Source organism: Pteropus medius, unplaced genomic scaffold (genome assembly GCF_902729225.1).
Source record: "Pteropus medius unplaced genomic scaffold, Ma_sr-lr_union100, whole genome shotgun sequence".
In the NCBI taxonomy this organism is placed as follows: Eukaryota; Metazoa; Chordata; class Mammalia; order Chiroptera; family Pteropodidae; genus Pteropus; species Pteropus medius.
In genome coordinates, this window is record NW_024354911.1 from 2,756,703 (window position 1) to 2,775,622 (window position 18,920).

Consider the following 18,920-nt stretch of genomic DNA (forward strand, 5'->3'; position numbering starts at 1 on the left):
ACTTATTGTACTTAATATAATGCCCTCAAGGTCCATTCATGTTTTCTCAAATGGCAAAATTTCATTCTTTTTAATGAGTGAATAGTATTCCATTGTATATATACCACATTTTCTTTATTCATCCATTGGTGAATGTTTAGTTGTTTCCATGTCTTGGCTCTTGTAAATAATGCTGCTATAAAGTTGAGAGTGTATATATCTTTTCGAGTTAGTGTTTTCATTTTCTTCGGATAAATACTCAGAAGTAGAATTGCTGGATCATGTGGTAGTTCTATTTTTAATTTTTTGAGAGGTTTCCATACTGTTTTTCATAGTGGCTGCACCAATTTACATTCTACAAACAGTGCACAAGGGTTCCCTTTTCTCCACATCCTCACCAACACTTTCTATTTCTTGTCTTTTTAATAACAGCCATTCTAAAAGTTGTGAAGTAATATCTCATTGTGGTTTTGATTTGCATTTCATTAATGCTTAGTTGATGATGAACATCTTTTCGTATACCTTTTGCCATCTGTATGTTTTCTTTGGAAAAGTGATTTTTTTTTTTTTTTGCTATTGAGTTGTATGATTTTTTATATATTTTAGATATTAACTCTATCAGGTAAATAATTTGCAAATATTTTCTCCCATTTAGTAAGTTTCTTTTTGTTTTATTGATAGTTTTCTTTGTTGTGGAGAAGCTTTTCAGTTTGATATAGTCTCACTTGTTTGTTTTTGCTTTCGTTGCCTTTGTTTTTGGTGTCAAATCCAAAAAATCATCGCCAAGACTGAAGTCAAGGAGCTTACCGTTTGTGTTTTCTTGTAGGAGTTTTATGGTTTCAGGTCTTATGTCCAAGTCTTTAAACTATTTTGAGTTAAATTTTTGCGTATGGTGTAAGAGAGTGGTCCAGTTTCATTCTTTTGCATTATGGCTGTCCAGTTTTTCCAACACCATTTATTAAAGAGATTGTTTCCTGAAACTAATATAAAATAATATTGACTGTCAACTGTAAATGAAAAAAAAAATGGAAAAGAGATCGTCCTTTCCCCATTGTATATTCTTGGCTCCTTTGTTGTAAATTAATTGACCATTTATGTATGGGTTTATTTCTGGGCTCTATATTCTGTTTCATTGATCTATACGTCTGTTTTTATGCCAATACCATATTGTTTTGATTACAATAGCTTTGTAATATAGTTTGAAATCAGGAAGCATGATGTCTCCAGCTTTGTTCTTCTTTCTTATAATGATTATGACTATTTGGGGTATTTTGTGATTCCATAAACATTTTAGGATTGTTCGTTCTATTACTGTGAAAAGTGCCATTGGAATTTTGATAGATTACGCCAAATCTGTAAATTGCTTTGGGTAGTTAGTATGGACATTTTAACAATATTAATTCTTCCAATGCATGAGCACAGAATATCTTTTCATTTATTTGTGCCTTCTTCAATTTCTTTCATAAAATCAAAGTCTTATAGTTTTCAGTGTACGGGTCTTTCACCTCCCTGGTTAAATTTATTCCTAAGTATTTTATTCTTGTTGATGTAATTGTAAGTGGAATTGTTTCTTAATTTCTCTTTCTACTAGTTTGTTATTCATGTATAGAAATGCAACAGATTTTTGTATATAGATTTTGTATCCTGCAATTTTACCAAATTTATTGGTTCTAACAGGTGGTTTTTTTTTTTTTCCGTAGAGTCTTTAGGGTTTTCTATATATAGCATAATGTTATCTGCAAATAGTGACAGCTTTACTTCTTCCTTTTCAATTTGTATGCCTTTTATTTCTTCTTCTAGCCTGATTTCTCTGGCTAGGATTTCCAATGCTATGTCAAATAAAAGTGGCTAGAGTGGGTGTCCTAGTATTTCCTGATCTTAGAAAAAAAGCTTTCAGCTTTTCACCACTGGGGAGAATGTTAGCTGTGGGCTTCTCATGTACAGCTTTTATCATGTTGAAGTATGGTCCCTCTATATGTACTTTGCTGAGTTTTTATAATAAATGAATGTTGAATTTTGTTAAATACTTTTTCTGCATGTACTGAAATGATCATATGATTTTTATCCTTAATTTTGTTAATGTGGTGTATCATGTTGATTGATTTGCAGATAGATGTTGAACTATCCTCACATCCCTGGAATAAATCCAACTTGATCATACTGTATGATCCTTTTAATGAGCTATTGAATTTCTTTGCTAATATTTCATTGAGGATTTTTATATCTATGTTCATCAGGGATATTGGCTTGTAATTTTCTTTTCTTGTGTTGTCCTAGTCTGGTTTTGGTATCAGGCCAATGATGGCCTCATAAAATGAGTAGGAAGTGTTATTTCTTCTTTAATTTTTTGGAAGAGTTTGAGAAGGATAGGTGTTAATATAAAAACAATAATTAGTAGAATTCACCAATGAAACCATCTGGTTCTGGGCTTTTCTTTGTTGGGAGGTTTTTTTTAACGGTTCCATCTCTTTACTAATTATGATCTATTCAGATCTTCTATTTCCTCATGATCCAGTCACAGTGAATTGTATATTTCTAGGAAATTATTCATTTCTTCTAGGTTATCTAATTTGTTGGTACCTAATTTTTCATAGAGGTCTCTTACAGTCCTTTGTATCTCTGTGGTATCAGTTATAATGTCTCCTCTTTCATTTCTAATTTCATTTATTTGAGTCTATTCTCTCTTTTTCTTGTTGAATCCAGCTAAAAGTTTGTCAATTTTTTTTTATCATTTCAAAGAACCAGTTCTTAGTTTCATTGATTTTTTTCTACTGTCTTTTTAGGCTCTATTTCATTTATTTCCACTCTGATCTTTGGTATTTCCTTCCTTTTACTAACTTTGAGCTTCATTTGCTTTTCTTTTTCTAGTTTCTTGAAGTGCAAAGTTAGGTTGTTTAGTTGAGATTTTCTTTTTCTTGAAATAGGCATTTATTGCTATGAATGGCCCTCTTAGAACTGCTTCGGCAGTGTCACATAAATGTTGGTATATTGTATTTTAGTTTTCATTTGTCTCAAGGTATTTTTTTTTATTTTTTTAAATTTCTGCTTTGATCCACTTTTTGTTCAGTAGCATGTTATTTAATTTCCACAGATTTGTGAATTTTCCGGTTTTCTTCTTACAATTGATTTCTATTTTCACACCATTGTGATTGAAAAAGATGTTTGACATGATTTCAATCTTCTTGAAATTATTAACATTTGTTTTGTGTCCTAACATGTGATCTATCCTGATGCATATTCCATCTGTGCTTGAGAAGAATATGTATCTGTTGCTTTTGGATCAAATATTCTCTTTCATGTCTATCTATTAAATGTATTTACTCTAATGTGTAATTTAAGGCCAACGTTTTCATATTAATTTTCTATTTGGATGATCTATTCATTGATAACAGTGGGTATTAAAGTTCCCTACTATTATTGTATTGATGTCTATTTCTTTCTTTAGGTCAGTTAATATTTGCTTTATATATTGAGGTGCTCCTATGTAGGGTGCATAAATATTTATGAATGCTATATCCTCTTGTTGAATTGACCTTTTATCATTATGTAATGACTTCTTTGTTTCTTATTACAGTCTTTGTTTTAAAATCTATTTTGGCTGATATAAGTATAGCCACCTCAACTTTCTTTTGGTTTGCATTTGCACGGAATATCTTTTCCATTCTTTCTCTTTCAGTCTGTGTGTGTCTTTATATCTGAAGTTAGTCTCTTGTAGGCAGCTGTGGAAGGGTCTTTTTTTTAGTCCATTCAGCCATTCTGTCTTTTGATTGGAGAATTTAGTTCATTTACATCTAAAGTAATTAGTGAAAGGTATGTATTTATTGCCATTTTGTTAATCGCTTTGTGGTTCTTCTGTTCCTTTCTTCTTCTCTTGCTCTCTTCCTTTGTGATTTGATGATCACAAAGTGGTATGTTTAGATTCCTTTCTCTTTCTCTTTTGTGTGTCTATTATAGGCTTTTGCTTTGAGGCTTATATATAACAACTTATATAGATTTAAAATAGCTATTCCAGTAAGTGTGAAATAGTATCTCATTGTGGTTTTGATTTGCATTTCCCTAATAACTAATGATATTAAGCATCTTTTCATGTACTTGTCCATTTGCATATCTTCTTTAGAGAACTGTCTATTTAAGTCTTTTCCTAATTTTTGAATTGGGTTGTTTGGGGTTTTGTTGTTGTTGTTGCTGTTGAATTGTAGGAGTTCCTAATTATATTCTGGATATTAATCCCTCATTAGATATATGAATTGCAAATATTTTCTCCTATTCTGTGGCTTATCTTTTCATACTTTTGATAGTGTCCTTTGACGAGACCTGAGGCCTTTACATGTAACACAAGCACTTCTGGGGAGTTTATCCACCCCTAGCTGTGGATGAATAAATCCACAAACAGGGCCTTGTGACAAGTCAGATGTTCTATCTTTTGAGGATGAGATATGAGAGATCCCCATTCACCCATCTGGGTTTGGCCCACAAAGCTGGGCCCCTTCTTCCCTGTTCCCTTTAAGTATTCAAAACTTGGATCATACGGCAAGAGAGAGAGAGAGAGAGCAGTGAAAGAGGTACCCATCAAGACTTGGCCTAGTCTCAGGACTCAAGAAACCATGCTACAACATGGATGAACCTCGAAAACATGCTAAATGAAGAAGCCAGTCACAAATGACCACTTATTGTATAATTGATTTATATGAAATGTCCAGAGTAGCCAAATCTAGAGACAGAAAAAAAATTAGTAATTGCCTGGGGCTGGTAGGGCAGGGAAGGCAGGTTAGGGGGAAATGGGGGAGTGACTGTTAATGGCTATGGGGTTCTTTTTCAAGTGATGAGAAAGTTATAAAATTGATTGTTGTGAGGTAGCGCAACTCTGTGAGTATATTAAAAATCATGGATTATACACTTTAAGGAGTTGAATTATATGTTATGTGAATGAGGGGAAGCAAAATAAGCCATCCCAAAATATGCCATTTTGACATATTGATTATTTTGAATTAAAGCTACTTAAGAAACAGCCAGTACAAGAGGTACTCTCTGCCCCTTCTTTGTCCCCCTGAAAGCAGGAAATAAATCTCCTGTGTGAAGATATCTTCCCTATACCAAAAGGATACGAAACATCCTTATCACTGGAGATAGAAAATTCAAGGCTGAGAAGGCTGAATAAACAAACTTCATTACTTCTTCATTAATTTGCTATCTAAAACCCAAACTCCTTTGTTCTGTGAAATCTTTGCAAATAATTGTTTCTTTGTCTTAAAAGTATAAAAGCTACCTGCACTGGTCACTTCTTTGAGTCTCATATTTCCATGGGCTCCTGTATGTACAAAATTAAATTTGTTTTTCTCCTCTTAATCTGTCTTATGTCAATTTAATTTTAGGCCAGCCAAAGAACCTAGAAGAGAAAAAGAGTAAAATTTTCTTCTCCTGCATGAATTATTTCTCAATAAAGGTGTTATTAAAAAGAAAGAAAGAAAGAGAAAATACTGAGGCCCCTGGGTGACCCCTATTCTTCTTCCTGCATCGGCACGCTGATGCCTTCTTCACTTGATGGAGAAGCATAGCCATGCCTGGATGTGCTCACAGTGGGCGTGCTTCATGGTCAGCCCATAGATGGGGGTTAGGTCCACTTTCACTCCTGATGGCACGCTGAACTCCAGCCACTGCCACAAGATGGCTAGGAAAAGGAAGACCTCCCACTTGGCCAGGACCTTCCCTATGCACCGACACTTACCCATGCTGAAGAGCATCACCTTTTCACTCAAGGTCTTGTTGATGGCAGTGCCATTGGCAGTGAGGAATTACTCTAGCCACAACTCAAATGGGTGTCCCCACATCTTCCTGCAAAAAGAACAGAGGTGCTGGGATCTCTGGGGTGGGGGGCTCTGGGAGGACAGGCTTGGAGAGATACTTCTGAATGGACTTCTGTTGATACCACAAGTGTTAGAATAGATCAAGAACACTGAAAGGAGAGTGGGGAAAGGGACCAAACTGTACTTTAATGCTTATTTCTTAAACATAGCTCTTTCTAAAATGATCAGCCTTGAAAATAGTGCTTTTTAATATTGCATTATCTTCATTCTAATCAGTATACAGGGAGAATTCATAGTATATCCTGGTTTATGCTTATTGTTTTAGAGTAACAATTGATAGCATCCCACATTTAGAAGTGTCCCCATTTGGATGGTAAAGTATGTGGTCTCCCTACTTTTAGACTTAAGTGGAATTTTCCAAAGAGAGGTCCTAGGCCATTCATATCAAAATTACCTGAGTACTCCACCTTAGCTACCAAAGTGGAATCTTGGGGGATAGGGTGCCATAATCTGTAACCAACTTCTTGGTTAATTCTTTTCTCCTCCTCCTCCTTTTCCTTCTCCTTCTCTTTTTTCTTCTTTTTGGTTAATTCTTAAGTGCATTTGGGAAACATGGACCTAAATTTTGTCATTTAGAGAAGGCTATATAGCAATCAAGGCACCATTCTTTTATTATATATTCAGTTTCTAGAGGAACAAACAGCCTTCCTGACTTCTCAACTTCAAACATTTTTTAGCGGGGGATGTGTACTCACTGGTCATGATTGACATGCCACTGATTTATGAAGACACAGTGTTCCTTGGGGATGTGAAAGCCATTCAGTGTTGTGTCTCTTGTTGTGCTAAGGAGGGAAGAGGGCTCTGTCAGGCTCAGGGGCTGGAAGTGGGGTGTGTCTCTGGGAGCTTTTGTTCTTATCTCCATCCCACCCCAACAGCCTACAATGACAGGAAATGTCAGGAAGAAGGGAGGAATTACCCTTCTTCTTCCTTGGCTCCTGTTCAACAGTGTTTACTATACTTCTGTTTGTGCCCAGCTGCACACTTGGCCATTCCCTAGAGCCCTGGGGAGTTCCCAGCCTGGTTGAGGAGTCAAGCCTTTTACTCTGGGAATAGCTAGACCAACATATGAGCAGAGGAAGTGTTCACTAACTCTTGACATTGTTAACATCCCAGGACATAATCAAGGACAAATGACTGTAAGTACTACAAGATATCAGAAGTGAAGCTGTGCCAGCTGGATGAATCAAGAAGAGCTCCTAAGGGAGGGGAAGTTTGTGTCAGGATTGACTTTGTGCAGGGATAGGATTCTGGTAGCCAGAGGAGAGATTAGAAGGCATTTTAAGCAGAAGGTCCAGCAAAAGTAAAATTGGAGGCTGGCTGGATCATGCTTGTGAGGGACAGTAAGGCCAGCCTGGCTGCGTTGAGAGTTCTTGTAGGGAGGAAATGTGAGCAGAAGTGAATGAAAGCTGAGATAAGGAGTGTGATTTTCTCCTGAGAGCTGGATAGTTTGATCATGTTTAGATTGAGTAGGGGCAGACTAGAGGCCAAGAGTCTGTGAGGAACCTGGTGTCATGATCAAGAAGGAGATGCTGGGCCATGGCTAGAGCTGAGAAGCTGAGAGGGGAAAACATGGCAAGGATGAGAGGTGGGAGGGCAGAATAGGCAGGCCTCACTTGTGAGGGATGGTGAAGGGGACAAATGAGGAGTGTCGAAAGGTCTCAAGGAGGAAGGCCTCCATATAGGGCATCTGGGGTCTGTTGGAGAGCCGGGGCCACCGAGGCTTACCAGTCACTGTATCCGCAGGCCATAGAGGACAGACAGGATTTAGGAACTGCCCTGACTGCTTCATGGTATCTGTGTCCCCTATTATACTAAGTGTCACTCTATGTGGTGTCACTCTGTGTCTGTTTGCATGTCCGAGATGCATTAACCCTCTCCCAGCATCTTCTAGACAAGAGTAGGCACCATTGTATGCCCATGGTTTGCACATAATAGGCACATAACAGTTATATGTAGATTGAACAAATGACCTGTAACCCCAAAGCTTCTCTCTGCACACCCAGTTCCTCCTAGATCTTCCTCTGTATCTCAGGTACATAAGTCCCCAAGAGATGGCTATTGTGCCCAAGTCAAATCCTGGGAAGGGTTGGGCAAGGTGAGAAAGGAAGGAAGACAGGAACAAGATACCAACATCTACCAAGCACCCACCACGTATGTACCAAGCATTGTCTTTCTCTGCCTCCCTCCTCTCCACCCCTAATCCCCTAAATTGAGTCACTGGTTTCATAATCAGCTGCTGGAATTATAGGGGCCTAGACTTACAGGCCAGAGAACCCTTTATTGTTCAGATGAGGAAACTGAGTCCTAGAGAAGGAGAGAGACTTGGTTGAGTTTCCACTGGGAATTGGTGGCATAGCCTGGACTCAAACCCTGAACCTGAACCTGGGCCGGTTTCCATGTCCTGTACCATGTGGTGTGTGGTTGGTGAGCTGTCTGGTGGACTTGGGGGCTTGGAAGTGCTGTGAGTGAACAGCAGGCACTAATAGATGGAGGGCCAGGGGCCTTTCTCTTACCAGCCCAAAAGATGTCATTGATAAGATTGACTATCTTCTCCTGGGGGATGAGGCCACCTCTTGTTCTGGAGTCCTTCTCACAGTGCTGGAAAAAGGCACCTGTGATATCCTGAACACTGTTCTGAGAGAGCACAAGCTTAGGGGGAACTCCAGCACCTTCAGGACCAAAGGCTGGACTTTGCCCCATCCCACCTGGCATGCCTCACCCGCCCTGCCCCCAGTCAGTGGGTTAGGCTCCTAGCAGGAGCTGGTAGCAGCCGTGAGTGGGGCAAAAAGTATAATTTCATGCCCCATTGACCCTTCCTCCCAATAACCTCAGGAGTTCAATTTCAAAGGAGGAGGTTAGTGTGAGTACAGGGAAGCAAAGTCACACCTGAGCTGGAGATTAGTCTCTTTTGGTGTTCAGGTTCCTAAGGAACAAAAGCCTTCTCACTCATAGTAACAGTCCCCCACATTTCAGGGTTCTGCCAGGAACCAATTCACAGCCTTATCTCTCTAAGGTTTTCAGCAGCTCTGAGAAGGAGGCTATAGGAATGAGGAAATTGAGGCCAAAGGGAGAAAAGATTGGCTTTAGACAACACAGCTGTTCCAAGTTGTCCCAGAGCCTTCAAAGGCCTTGGCAGCTCATCAGCTATGTGGGTATTTTGAGCCGGGTGAGAGAGGCCACACCCAGGCTCTTCAGGGTGCCCCCTTACCACCTGCATGCTGGCTCACCTTGTCAAAGTTCCCATAGTGTTCCTGGATTGTTTTCTGGTTGAAGGCTTTGAACCTCTGCAGGGTGGGATTGGGCAGGTATTGAAGAATGAGGAAAAAGTCTCCACATTCCTCCATATCCACTGGTTTCCCAGAGGTATGGTGGTGGTGGGGTCCCAGGGACTGGAAAATGGGCCCAAGAAAAAGGTACCTGTAGAAGCAGCTACTTGAGATCAGCAGGGTTGTTGGACTGGTACAGAGTTTCTGGCTCCAGGTGAAGGTGACTTTTATAAGCATCACCCTTATCTTGTTGACCCTGCTGTCCTGGTCACCTGATATCAGAGTCACCGAATTCAGTAGGAAGGATCAGCCCTTGGCCTTGGGTCATGATCCCCAGGCTCCACCTAGTACCCAGGCCAGGGGCAGCTCTTCGGAGATAGATGCTGTGTCCCTGGGGAGGAATATTCAGTTCCTTTCAGGTCCATGGTTGTGGGTGGGGAGAGGGCTTATTTCTCTCAAGAGCAAGGCAGGATGCTGGGAGTGAAAGGCCTCTGGGCTGGGCCAGCTTTCTTTCCTACTGTACCCATGGGGAAGGACCCTGCCTGAACATTCAGTCCAGACCAATCAGGAGGCTCACTGCTCATCTCCAGAAGGGTGCTCTGTAGTACCCCTCCAATAACCTACAAAACCAGGTAAGGAATGGGGATAGTCCATCCGCCTCTGAATTTCAGCCCAAGTCCTTAATCTAAAATCAAGAGATGATGAGGATACTGCATTCTAAAGAGATGCCCCCTCACTCTCCTTTCTCCTGGTAAGAGATGGTAAAAGTGAATGAAGAAAATCCATGCTGTGGACTGTTCTTCATGGCAACTGGCTTGTACTCTTCAAAATGGTCAATGTCATTAAAAAAAAAAAAAAAAAGAAAGAAAAAGACCTTTTCTAGAGTCGAGAGACTAAAGAGACATAACCGAATGCAATATGTGAAACTTGATTGGATCCTGAATTTAAAAAAAATTTTTTTTTAAGCTACAAAAGACATTTTTGTACCACAGCGAGATACCATCTCACATCTATTAGAATAGCTATAATCAACAGAATAAGTAATAACAAATGTTGGAGAGGATACGGAGGAAAAAGAACCCTCATACACTGCTGGTGGGACTGCAAATTGGTACAGCCACTATGGAAAACAGTATGGAGGTTCCTCAAAAAACTAAGAATCGATCTACCATATGATCCAGCAATCCTTCTACTGGGTATTTATCCCAAAGACTTGAAGACCCATATCCGAAAAGATATTTACACAATTATGTTTATAGCAGCACTATTCACATTAGCCAGGACATGGAAGCAACCAAAGTGCCCTACAATAGATGATTAGCTAAAGAAGCTGTAGTACATATATACAATGGAATATTACTCAGCCATAAGAAAAGATGAAATACTGCCATTTGTGACAACATGGATGGACCTCGAGATAATCATGCTAAGCAAAATAAGCCAGACAGAAAAAGTTGAAAATCACATGATATCACTTATATGTGGGATATAAATCTAAAAGCAACAAATGAACAGGACAGAGATTCATGGACATGGACAATGGACTAGTGGTTACCAGAGGGTAGGGAGTTGGGAGAGGAGGAAAGAGGTAGACAGGGTAAAGGGGACTAAATATAGGGGGGTTGAGGGAAGGTGAAGTGGGTAAAGGGGATCAAATATATGGTAGCTGAAGGAAACTGGACTCTGGGTGGTAACCACACAATAGAATATATAGATGTTGAATTATAATGTACACCTGAAAATGATATAATTATATTCACCAATGTTACCCCAATAAACTCCCCTCCCCCCAAAAAAAGACATTTTTGTGACAAGTGAAGACACATGAATAAGGACTGGAGATGATATGATATTATGAAATTAATATTAATTTTCTTAGGTGTGAACATAACATCATGTTTATGCGGGAGAATATTTTAGGAGATCTTCCTAGGATATTAATGCTTGGAGGTAAAGTTTCATGATTTCTGCAACTTAAAGGATTCTATTTAAAAATGTACATCTGTCTGTACATCTATCTGTACATCTATATAGAGATCCAAACTTGAAGGGTAGGATGTCTGCAGGAAGGGGACTCCCCAGCCCTGTATCCAAGTGAGTGGGAGGATGGTGAGGGAGACTGGCATTTATGTATTCACCACACATTTTATAGCACTGGATACTTATGGCCCAGCATTGTTCTAAGAGCTTTACGTGTATTAACAAAAAAAATTCTCAGTAATCTTGTGGGATAGAAATTAACACTATTATCATATTACAACTAGGTAGTAAAGGCACAAAGAGGTATAATTTGTTCTAGATCACATAGCAGTACGTTAGAGTTGGGATTCTAACCTTTAGAAGCTTGTGCTCTGGCCCACTACCCTATGAACCTGCTTGACATGTATCCCTGGATCTGGGGGAAATATGTGGACACAGAGGCTGAGTGGAGCAGCGCATGATGGTGGGGCAGCAGAGGGCAGGCTGCATGGCCAGAGCTGTTTACCTTATAGGGATGTGAGTCTCCTGAGGGCCTGGTGGACGTGCTGAAGGGAACTGGACTTCAGCTGCATGGATGAGACTTTGCTGCAGAGGGGAGGGCACCCCAGCAGTGACAGGCTATAAGGCATGCCCTGTGGGAAGGAGCACAGAGCAGGCAAGAGGTCAACCAGGGATTGTAACAGTTACTTTAGGAACTGTGTGGCACCATTGGCACTAGATGAACATCCAGCAGTGGAACATGTACAAGGGCAAACTTAGCCAACATAAGATAAACAATACCAGCCAAATAAAAGAGATTGGCTCCACTTCCAGCACCCTCCTCTTTCCCTCTTCCTGATGGAGAGGCCAGCAAAGATAGGGCAAGAAAGAGGTGCAGAAAGAGCATGCTTCTCCCCTTCCCACAAGGTCAGGTCTGAGAGGAGGCTGGAGACAAACCTTAAATTGGAAGTGAGAAGGAAATTTTGATTTAGACTGGACTGGGCTTTTAATTCCTGAAAATGAGAAAGCTGTGCGATCAACATATGACAGTGTCAAGGGTCAAGGTTGGGAATGTGACAGTGCCTAAGGGCATGTTTGAAGACCGTGGATGAGAGTAGAGGAAAGTTGTTTTCTGTCTGTACCTCTATTGAGTTCAGATCACTCAAAAAAAAGGATCAAGGTTTGAAGTTAGGCTAAGTTTTATAGAAATTTGCTTCATAATAATAATATATATATGTATATATTGGATATGTTTCCTTGGGCAAGGGAAACAAACAAACAAAATAAACAAATGGGAATCCATCAAACTTAAGAGTTTTTGCACAGTGAAGGAGACCATTGACAAAACGAAAAGACAATCTACTAAATGGGAGAAGATATTCACTAATGATACAACTGATAAGGGTTAATATCCAAAATATAGAAGGAACTCACATACTGCTAAAAAAAAAAAATTAAAAATGGGCAAAGGACCTGAAAAGACATTTCTCCAAAGAGGACATACAGATGGCCAACAACATATGAAAAGATGCTCAACATCACTAACCATCAGGGAAATGCAAATTAAAACCACAATTAGATATTACATCACACCTTTGAGCCTGGCTATCGTCAATAGTAACAAAAACGTGTTGGATAGGATGTAGAGAAAAGAGAACCCTTGTGCACTGTTGGTGGGATTTCAAATTAGTGCAGCCAGTACAAAAAACAGTATGAAGTTTTCTCAAAAAATTAAAAATAGGAACTATCGTATGACCCAGCAATTCTACTTCTGGGTATTTATTAGAAGAAATCTAAAACACTAATTCGAAAAAACACATAAATCCCTATGTTCATTGTAGCATTCTTTACAATAGTCAAGATATGGAAGCAACCTAAGTGTCCATCAGTGGATGATTGGATAAAGAAGAAGTGGTGTGTATATATACAATGGAATATTACTCAGCCATTAAAAAGAATGAAACTTAAGCATTTGCGACAACATGGATGGATCTAGAGGGTATTATACTAAGTGAAATAAGTCAGATAGAGGAAGATAAATACCATATGATTTCACTTATATGTGAAATCTAAAAAACAAAATAAATGAACAAACAAAATAGAAACAAACTAACGGATACACAGAACATTTTGATAGCTGCCAGATGGGGTTGGAGGGATGGGTGAAAAAGAGGAAGGGATTAAGAAGTACAAATTGGTAGACACAAACTAGTTATGAGATGTAAAGTATAGCATAGGGAATATAGTCAATAATATTATGGTAACTATGTGTGTTATCAGATGAGTACTAAAGTTATCGGGGCAATCACTTTATAAGTTATATAAATGTCTAATCACTATGTTGTATGCCTGAAGCTAATATACTATTGTATGTTAACAGTAATTGAAAAAAAGTTGACTTTCTTTCTTTCTCTCTCTCCTTCTCCATCTCCCACTCCTTCTCCCCACCTATTTCACACACACATACTTTAATGAACTAAAGTCATACTTTATTCAAATTTCCTTAGTTTTTACTTAATGTCTTTTTCTGTTCCAAGGTCCCATCGAGGACGACACCACATTACATTAAGTTATTTTATCTCTCTAGGCACCCCCTTGGTTGTGACTTTTTTCAGACTATCTTTGTCTTTGATGACTTTCACAGTTTTCAGGAGTACTGGGCAGGTATTTTGTAGGGTGTCCCACTGTGGAAATCTCTCACAGTGAGGCTGGGGTTATGGGTTTTTGGTAAGATCACAGAAATAAAGTGCCGTTTTCATCACATCATATCTAGGGTACATACTATCCACCTAACTTAAACCAGTTGATGTTGGCGTTGATCAGATGGCTGAAGTGGTGTTTATCAAGGTTGCTTCATGGTAAAGTCACTCCCCCTCCCCTTCCCATTACTGTGTTCTTTGGAAGGAGGTTACTGTGTGCAGCCCACACCTAAGGAGTGGAGAGTTCTACCTCCCTCCCTTGACAATGGAGTATCGACATAAATTATTTGGATTTCTACATAAGAAACTGTTTATCTTTTCGTTTTAAATATTTTCTTAAACCTTTTTTTTTTATTATTAAATTACAAGATACATACAGAAAAATGCGGATATCGTGTACAGCTCCTGAATTTTTACAAACTTAACAAAGCCATGTAACCAGCCCTCGGATCGAGAGACAGAACATTACCAGCACCCTAGAAACCCCTATGCTCTGTCCCCAAGGGTAGCCACGACCCCAACTTTTAATAACTTATATTAGTTTTTATTCTTTATGTGAATGAAATCATGCTGTGTGTACTTTTTTTTGGCATGGAATTTTTTTTAATTCATAGATTTTTTAATTGATAGTAGTTTTAGGTCTATAAGAAAATTGAGTGGAAAGTACAGAGCACTCCCATATACCTCCTCTCCCATCACAGTTTCCCCGATTATTAACATCTCATATTAGCGTGATGCATTTGTTACAATTGGTGAATGAATATCAATACATTATTACTAACTAAAGTTCATAGTTTACATTAAGGTGCACTCTTTGTGTTATACAGTTCTATGAACTTTTTCACTTTTTATCATGGTAAAATATAAAATGTAAAACAAAATTAACCATTTCAATCATTTTTGAGTATATGATTCAGTGAGTAGTGTGTACTCTTGTATCTGGTTTCTGTCACTTACTCTTTTTCGTGAAATTCATCCACAATGTTGAGTGTAGTTGTAGTTCATTTTCTTTATTGTATGGTGTTCTGTTCTACTATGAATACACAAAAATTTATTTATCCATTCAACTGTTCATTGACATTTAGGTTGTTTTCCATATTGAGCTATCATGAGCCCTATTGCTATGAGCATTCTTGCACATGTTTTTGTATGCATTTCTTCTATGTATAGACCTATCAATGAATGGAAATGCTGGATCAGAAACTAGGAATAGCTCAGCACTAGTACATTCTACCAAACAATTTTTCAAAGTAGCTGAGCCAATTTTATTCCACCAGCTACGTATGAAGGTTCCAGTTGCTTCTCATACTCACCACCACTGGATTATTTTCAATATTTTTCATTTCAGCTATTCTGGAGTGTGTGTTGACCACTTTCCTTTTTAAAATCCCTTAACATTCCCCCTAGATTTCAGGATAAAAGCCAAACTCCTTTGCTTAGCACCCAAAAGCTTCAGCAGCAGCTCTTGCTCACCTCTCTAGCCCTGTTTGACACCATGTCTCCCTTGCTCCCACCTCCATTGTCTTTCTCCACATGTTGATCCCTTTCATGAAACCAGTGCCCTACTCTGTGTTCTCTGGCCAACTCCTGCTCATTTTATACCCTGCTCAGCTGCCATCAAATTGACCATGTCCAAGCCTTTCCTTTGAGTTCCCACAGGCCCCATACTGCCCTCCTCAACAGCATTCATTATACTGTCTCCCTTTGGACTGTGAGCTCCCTGAAAGGCAGCCTCTGCTTTCCTTCATATGTCTAGTCTCTAGCACAGGGATGGCACACAGCATACATTCAGAAAAAGACTTGTTAAATCAATTAGTGTTTAAAAGTAAGGATGCTAACCTGCACAGGATCTTTGTGAAGACTCTGCTTCAGGCATTTCTTGCATTGATTTTATGGAAATTGCAATTAATAATCCTCAGAGTTAAAATTTACTGAGTACCTACTATGCCCCAAGCTCTACATTGCATATTTAACATTAGGCATCTCTGTTTAAGCTTCATAGCAACCTATGAAGTAGATACTGTTATTAGCCTCATTTTACAGTTGATGAAATGGAGGCCTGGAAATGTTAAGTAATTTTCCTCAGAGCCAGAATGTGGGGGAAAGCAGTTCAGTAGGCATAGGGCAGGAGAGACGCCAAGTCAGGAGGCTATTGTGAGGAAAAGCACATTCAGAATTCACTATTGAGAGGAGAGTTGCCCAGGGAGATGCAGGGTATGGCTAAGGTTAAGGTGAGGGGAAAGGTGAAGGGTACCCCTGGGTCACTCAGCAAATTTATTCAGTGCACGTTCATCAGCCTGGACAGTGGTCAGAACGCAGCAATTGGCAGCCACTGGGGCTAGTCCTCCTCTGTGCCCATTCCATTCTTACCTCTGTCACAGTTCTGGCCGCAGGAAGTTGTAGTTTTGGATTGGCCCATCCCTAACCCAAATTCTAACCCAGACTAAGGGCCCTTTGAGTGCAGAGGCTGAGGTTCATTCATCTCTGTTCCCAGACCTGGAAGAGAGGAAGGACCTTTGTGGATACAGGTGCTGTGGGAAGCACAGGTGAATAATTAAAGCTGGTGGTGAGGAGGTCTTACGATCTACTAGATAGAGACCTGGAGCTTCTGTCCTGGACCTACAATCACTCGCTGCACGTGTCCACCCAGAGGCCCCTTACCACTGCCTTCTCAACATGACCAAATCGCTCATGTCACCTCCCTGCCCAAATGCCTTCCCTCTGGGTCATCACTCCAGCCAAAAACCTGGGATCCTTGAAGATTGCTTCTTTCATTCACCTCTCACCAAATTCTCAAGATTCTACCTCTTAAATATTTCTCAAGGTGGACTCCTTTTCTCCATTACTGTGGAGAAGACTCTCAGCTTCTCAGATTCTCACTTACCACCTGGACTTTTGTAGGAACTTCCTATTTGGTCTCACTGCCTCTAGGCCAGTGTTGTCTAATAGAAATTTCTGTGATGGTGGAAATGTTCTATGTCTGTGCTATGCAATAGGGTAGACACTAGCCACAGGTGGCTACTGAGCGTTACAAATGTGGCAAGTGCAACTGAGATACTGAATTTTTAATTCTATTTAATTTTAAATCTAAGTAGCTGTTGGCTACTGGTTACCAAATTAGTCAGCACAGTTCTGGGTACCCTTCCCACCTCATCCCTCCCATCTGTGCTCCACACTGCCACCCAACTTTTAAACTTTCTGAAATTGCAAATATGAGCATGTCTTATCCCTTCTTAAGGCATTCAAACTTCTTAGCTCAACATGTGAGACACCTCTCACCTCATTTCCCTTTAATGAATCTTTCTCACAGGTCAGTGGGAACATCTTATAATTCTTCTAGTTTTCTCGCTTTGTGCATTCACACATGTTGTTCCCTCTGCCTGGAATACCCTATTCTCCTTGGAACTACTTCCTCCCCATCCAAAAAAACACCCTCAAAGAAACGTATTGCTTCCAGGTTAGAGGTTCAAACTCATATTGTAGTACAATGATGCATTAATGACAAAGCATTCTCATCTCTCCATTAAAGCAAATCCTTCAAAATTCAGATACAGGTCACCTCCTCTGTAGTGTCCTGACCCCCTCCTCTCGTTCAGATCCTCCTCCTTTGGGCATAGCTCTCTCATGGCACTAACACAACAATGCCATATTGCTTTGCTTTCATTCTCCCTTCTAGACTATGAACAACTTGAGGCAAACTATCAAACTATGTTCCTTTTCACTCAGATTTAAGAATAATGCCTGTCATGGTGTGGATGTTCAACCATATTCTCTGAGCAGAAATTATGCTGCCAGCCACCGTTCTAGGAAGAACAGCAATGAATAAGAAAGGCCCTGCTTTCATGGAGGAGACTGACAACAAGCCAGCAAACAGATGGATGGTATAATTGCAGACCCCGGTTGTGCTGAAAATCCTCTTCATCTTCCAGATCTAACCCCCAACACACCTCTTCTCTATCCACTCTGTGCACTGAGAGGCTGATTTCTGCAGACTGTGTCAATGGGCTCCCTCACCCTCTAGCTTCTTGTTGTGTTCAGTCAATGGAAGGTACTGGCATGTGAAAGGAGGTTGGGAAGAACATGAGGTTGGGATATTTATTCTCCAGACCCTCCCTACGAAGTCATTATGGGAGGCCCTGGCTCCTTTCAGGGTGCTCTCCTTAAAGTCTCTCTCTCTGGGTTCTGGAAACAGCTTCTTCCTCTTGTCCCTTTAAGCCCAACATAATGAGAGCTTCTCTCTGTTGCTAGTCATATGGTATCACACTATCCTGTGTTGGTTTCTCTAAACCCTGCCCACACCTTTGTAAATTATCCCCTCATTAAACTTTCCTTAATGACCAGTTTGAATGGGTCCTGTTTCTTGTGAGGATCCTGAACAATAAACTAGTACTTTGCAAATTTCTGCTCCACCATTGTTGGAATGTCAGCCTTTCCCCCAGGCTGTTTCCCTTATGGTCACAAGATGGCCACTGCAGTCCTGGCCATCACATCCAGACATGTTGAGGACCAGAGGGACAAGACTGCATCTCTTGCCATGTATCCTTTTGAAGAGTGAGGAAAACTTTTCTAAAATCTGTCCCACCAGATTTCTCCTACATATCATCGGCCAGAATCATGTCACAGATCCTTGTTTAGTCCAATCATCAGCAAGGCAACTGGGGCCACAATGACTGGTTCAGACCAGCTAGGACCCACTCCCTGAGGCCGAGGATCTGGGCTCAACCTTCCCTCAAAGTTCAGAGCTCTGAAAAGGAAGATAGAAGAATACCTGGACAAAATTGGGGAGGGGGTAGAGTGCTGGGTAGAAGGAAAAATCAAGGTGGGAGAATGGTTATTGGGTGTCTATAAGTGGTAGAGCAGTTGGGAAAGGATCCCTAAGTCAGTTGAGTGGCACCCTCGTAGGTCTGAATGACACTACCTCCTGGGAAGGGGAAGGATTCTAGAACATTTGGCTGGCAAAGCAGGGACCTCGGAGGCTCTGCTTTGATGAGAAGACAAGAACATTCATTATCAGCAAATCTCTGTTTTGGAGCGTGCCCTTGAGCGTGCCATTCGAGAGGTCAGCATTTCTCTGAAGGCCTGCTTTCACAATACACTGGCTTGGCACACATTTGTCCAATAAAGGCAACTGCCAACCTGAGCAGAATTAGTCA

The 18,920-nt window shown here is 40.2% G+C and overlaps 1 protein-coding gene across 1 annotated transcript; it reads right to left on the minus strand.

The window, feature by feature from the left end:
- Positions 1 to 5,513: 5,513 nt before the first annotated feature.
- On the minus strand, positions 5,514 to 9,187 carry LOC120597823 (cytochrome P450 1A2-like). Its single transcript, XM_039856494.1, is given in 6 exon segments — positions 5,514 to 5,811; positions 6,539 to 6,625; positions 7,457 to 7,613; positions 7,872 to 7,919; positions 8,357 to 8,477; positions 9,071 to 9,187. Coding segments are annotated over 6 exon segments (828 nt in total).
- Positions 9,188 to 18,920: the final 9,733 nt, after the last annotated feature.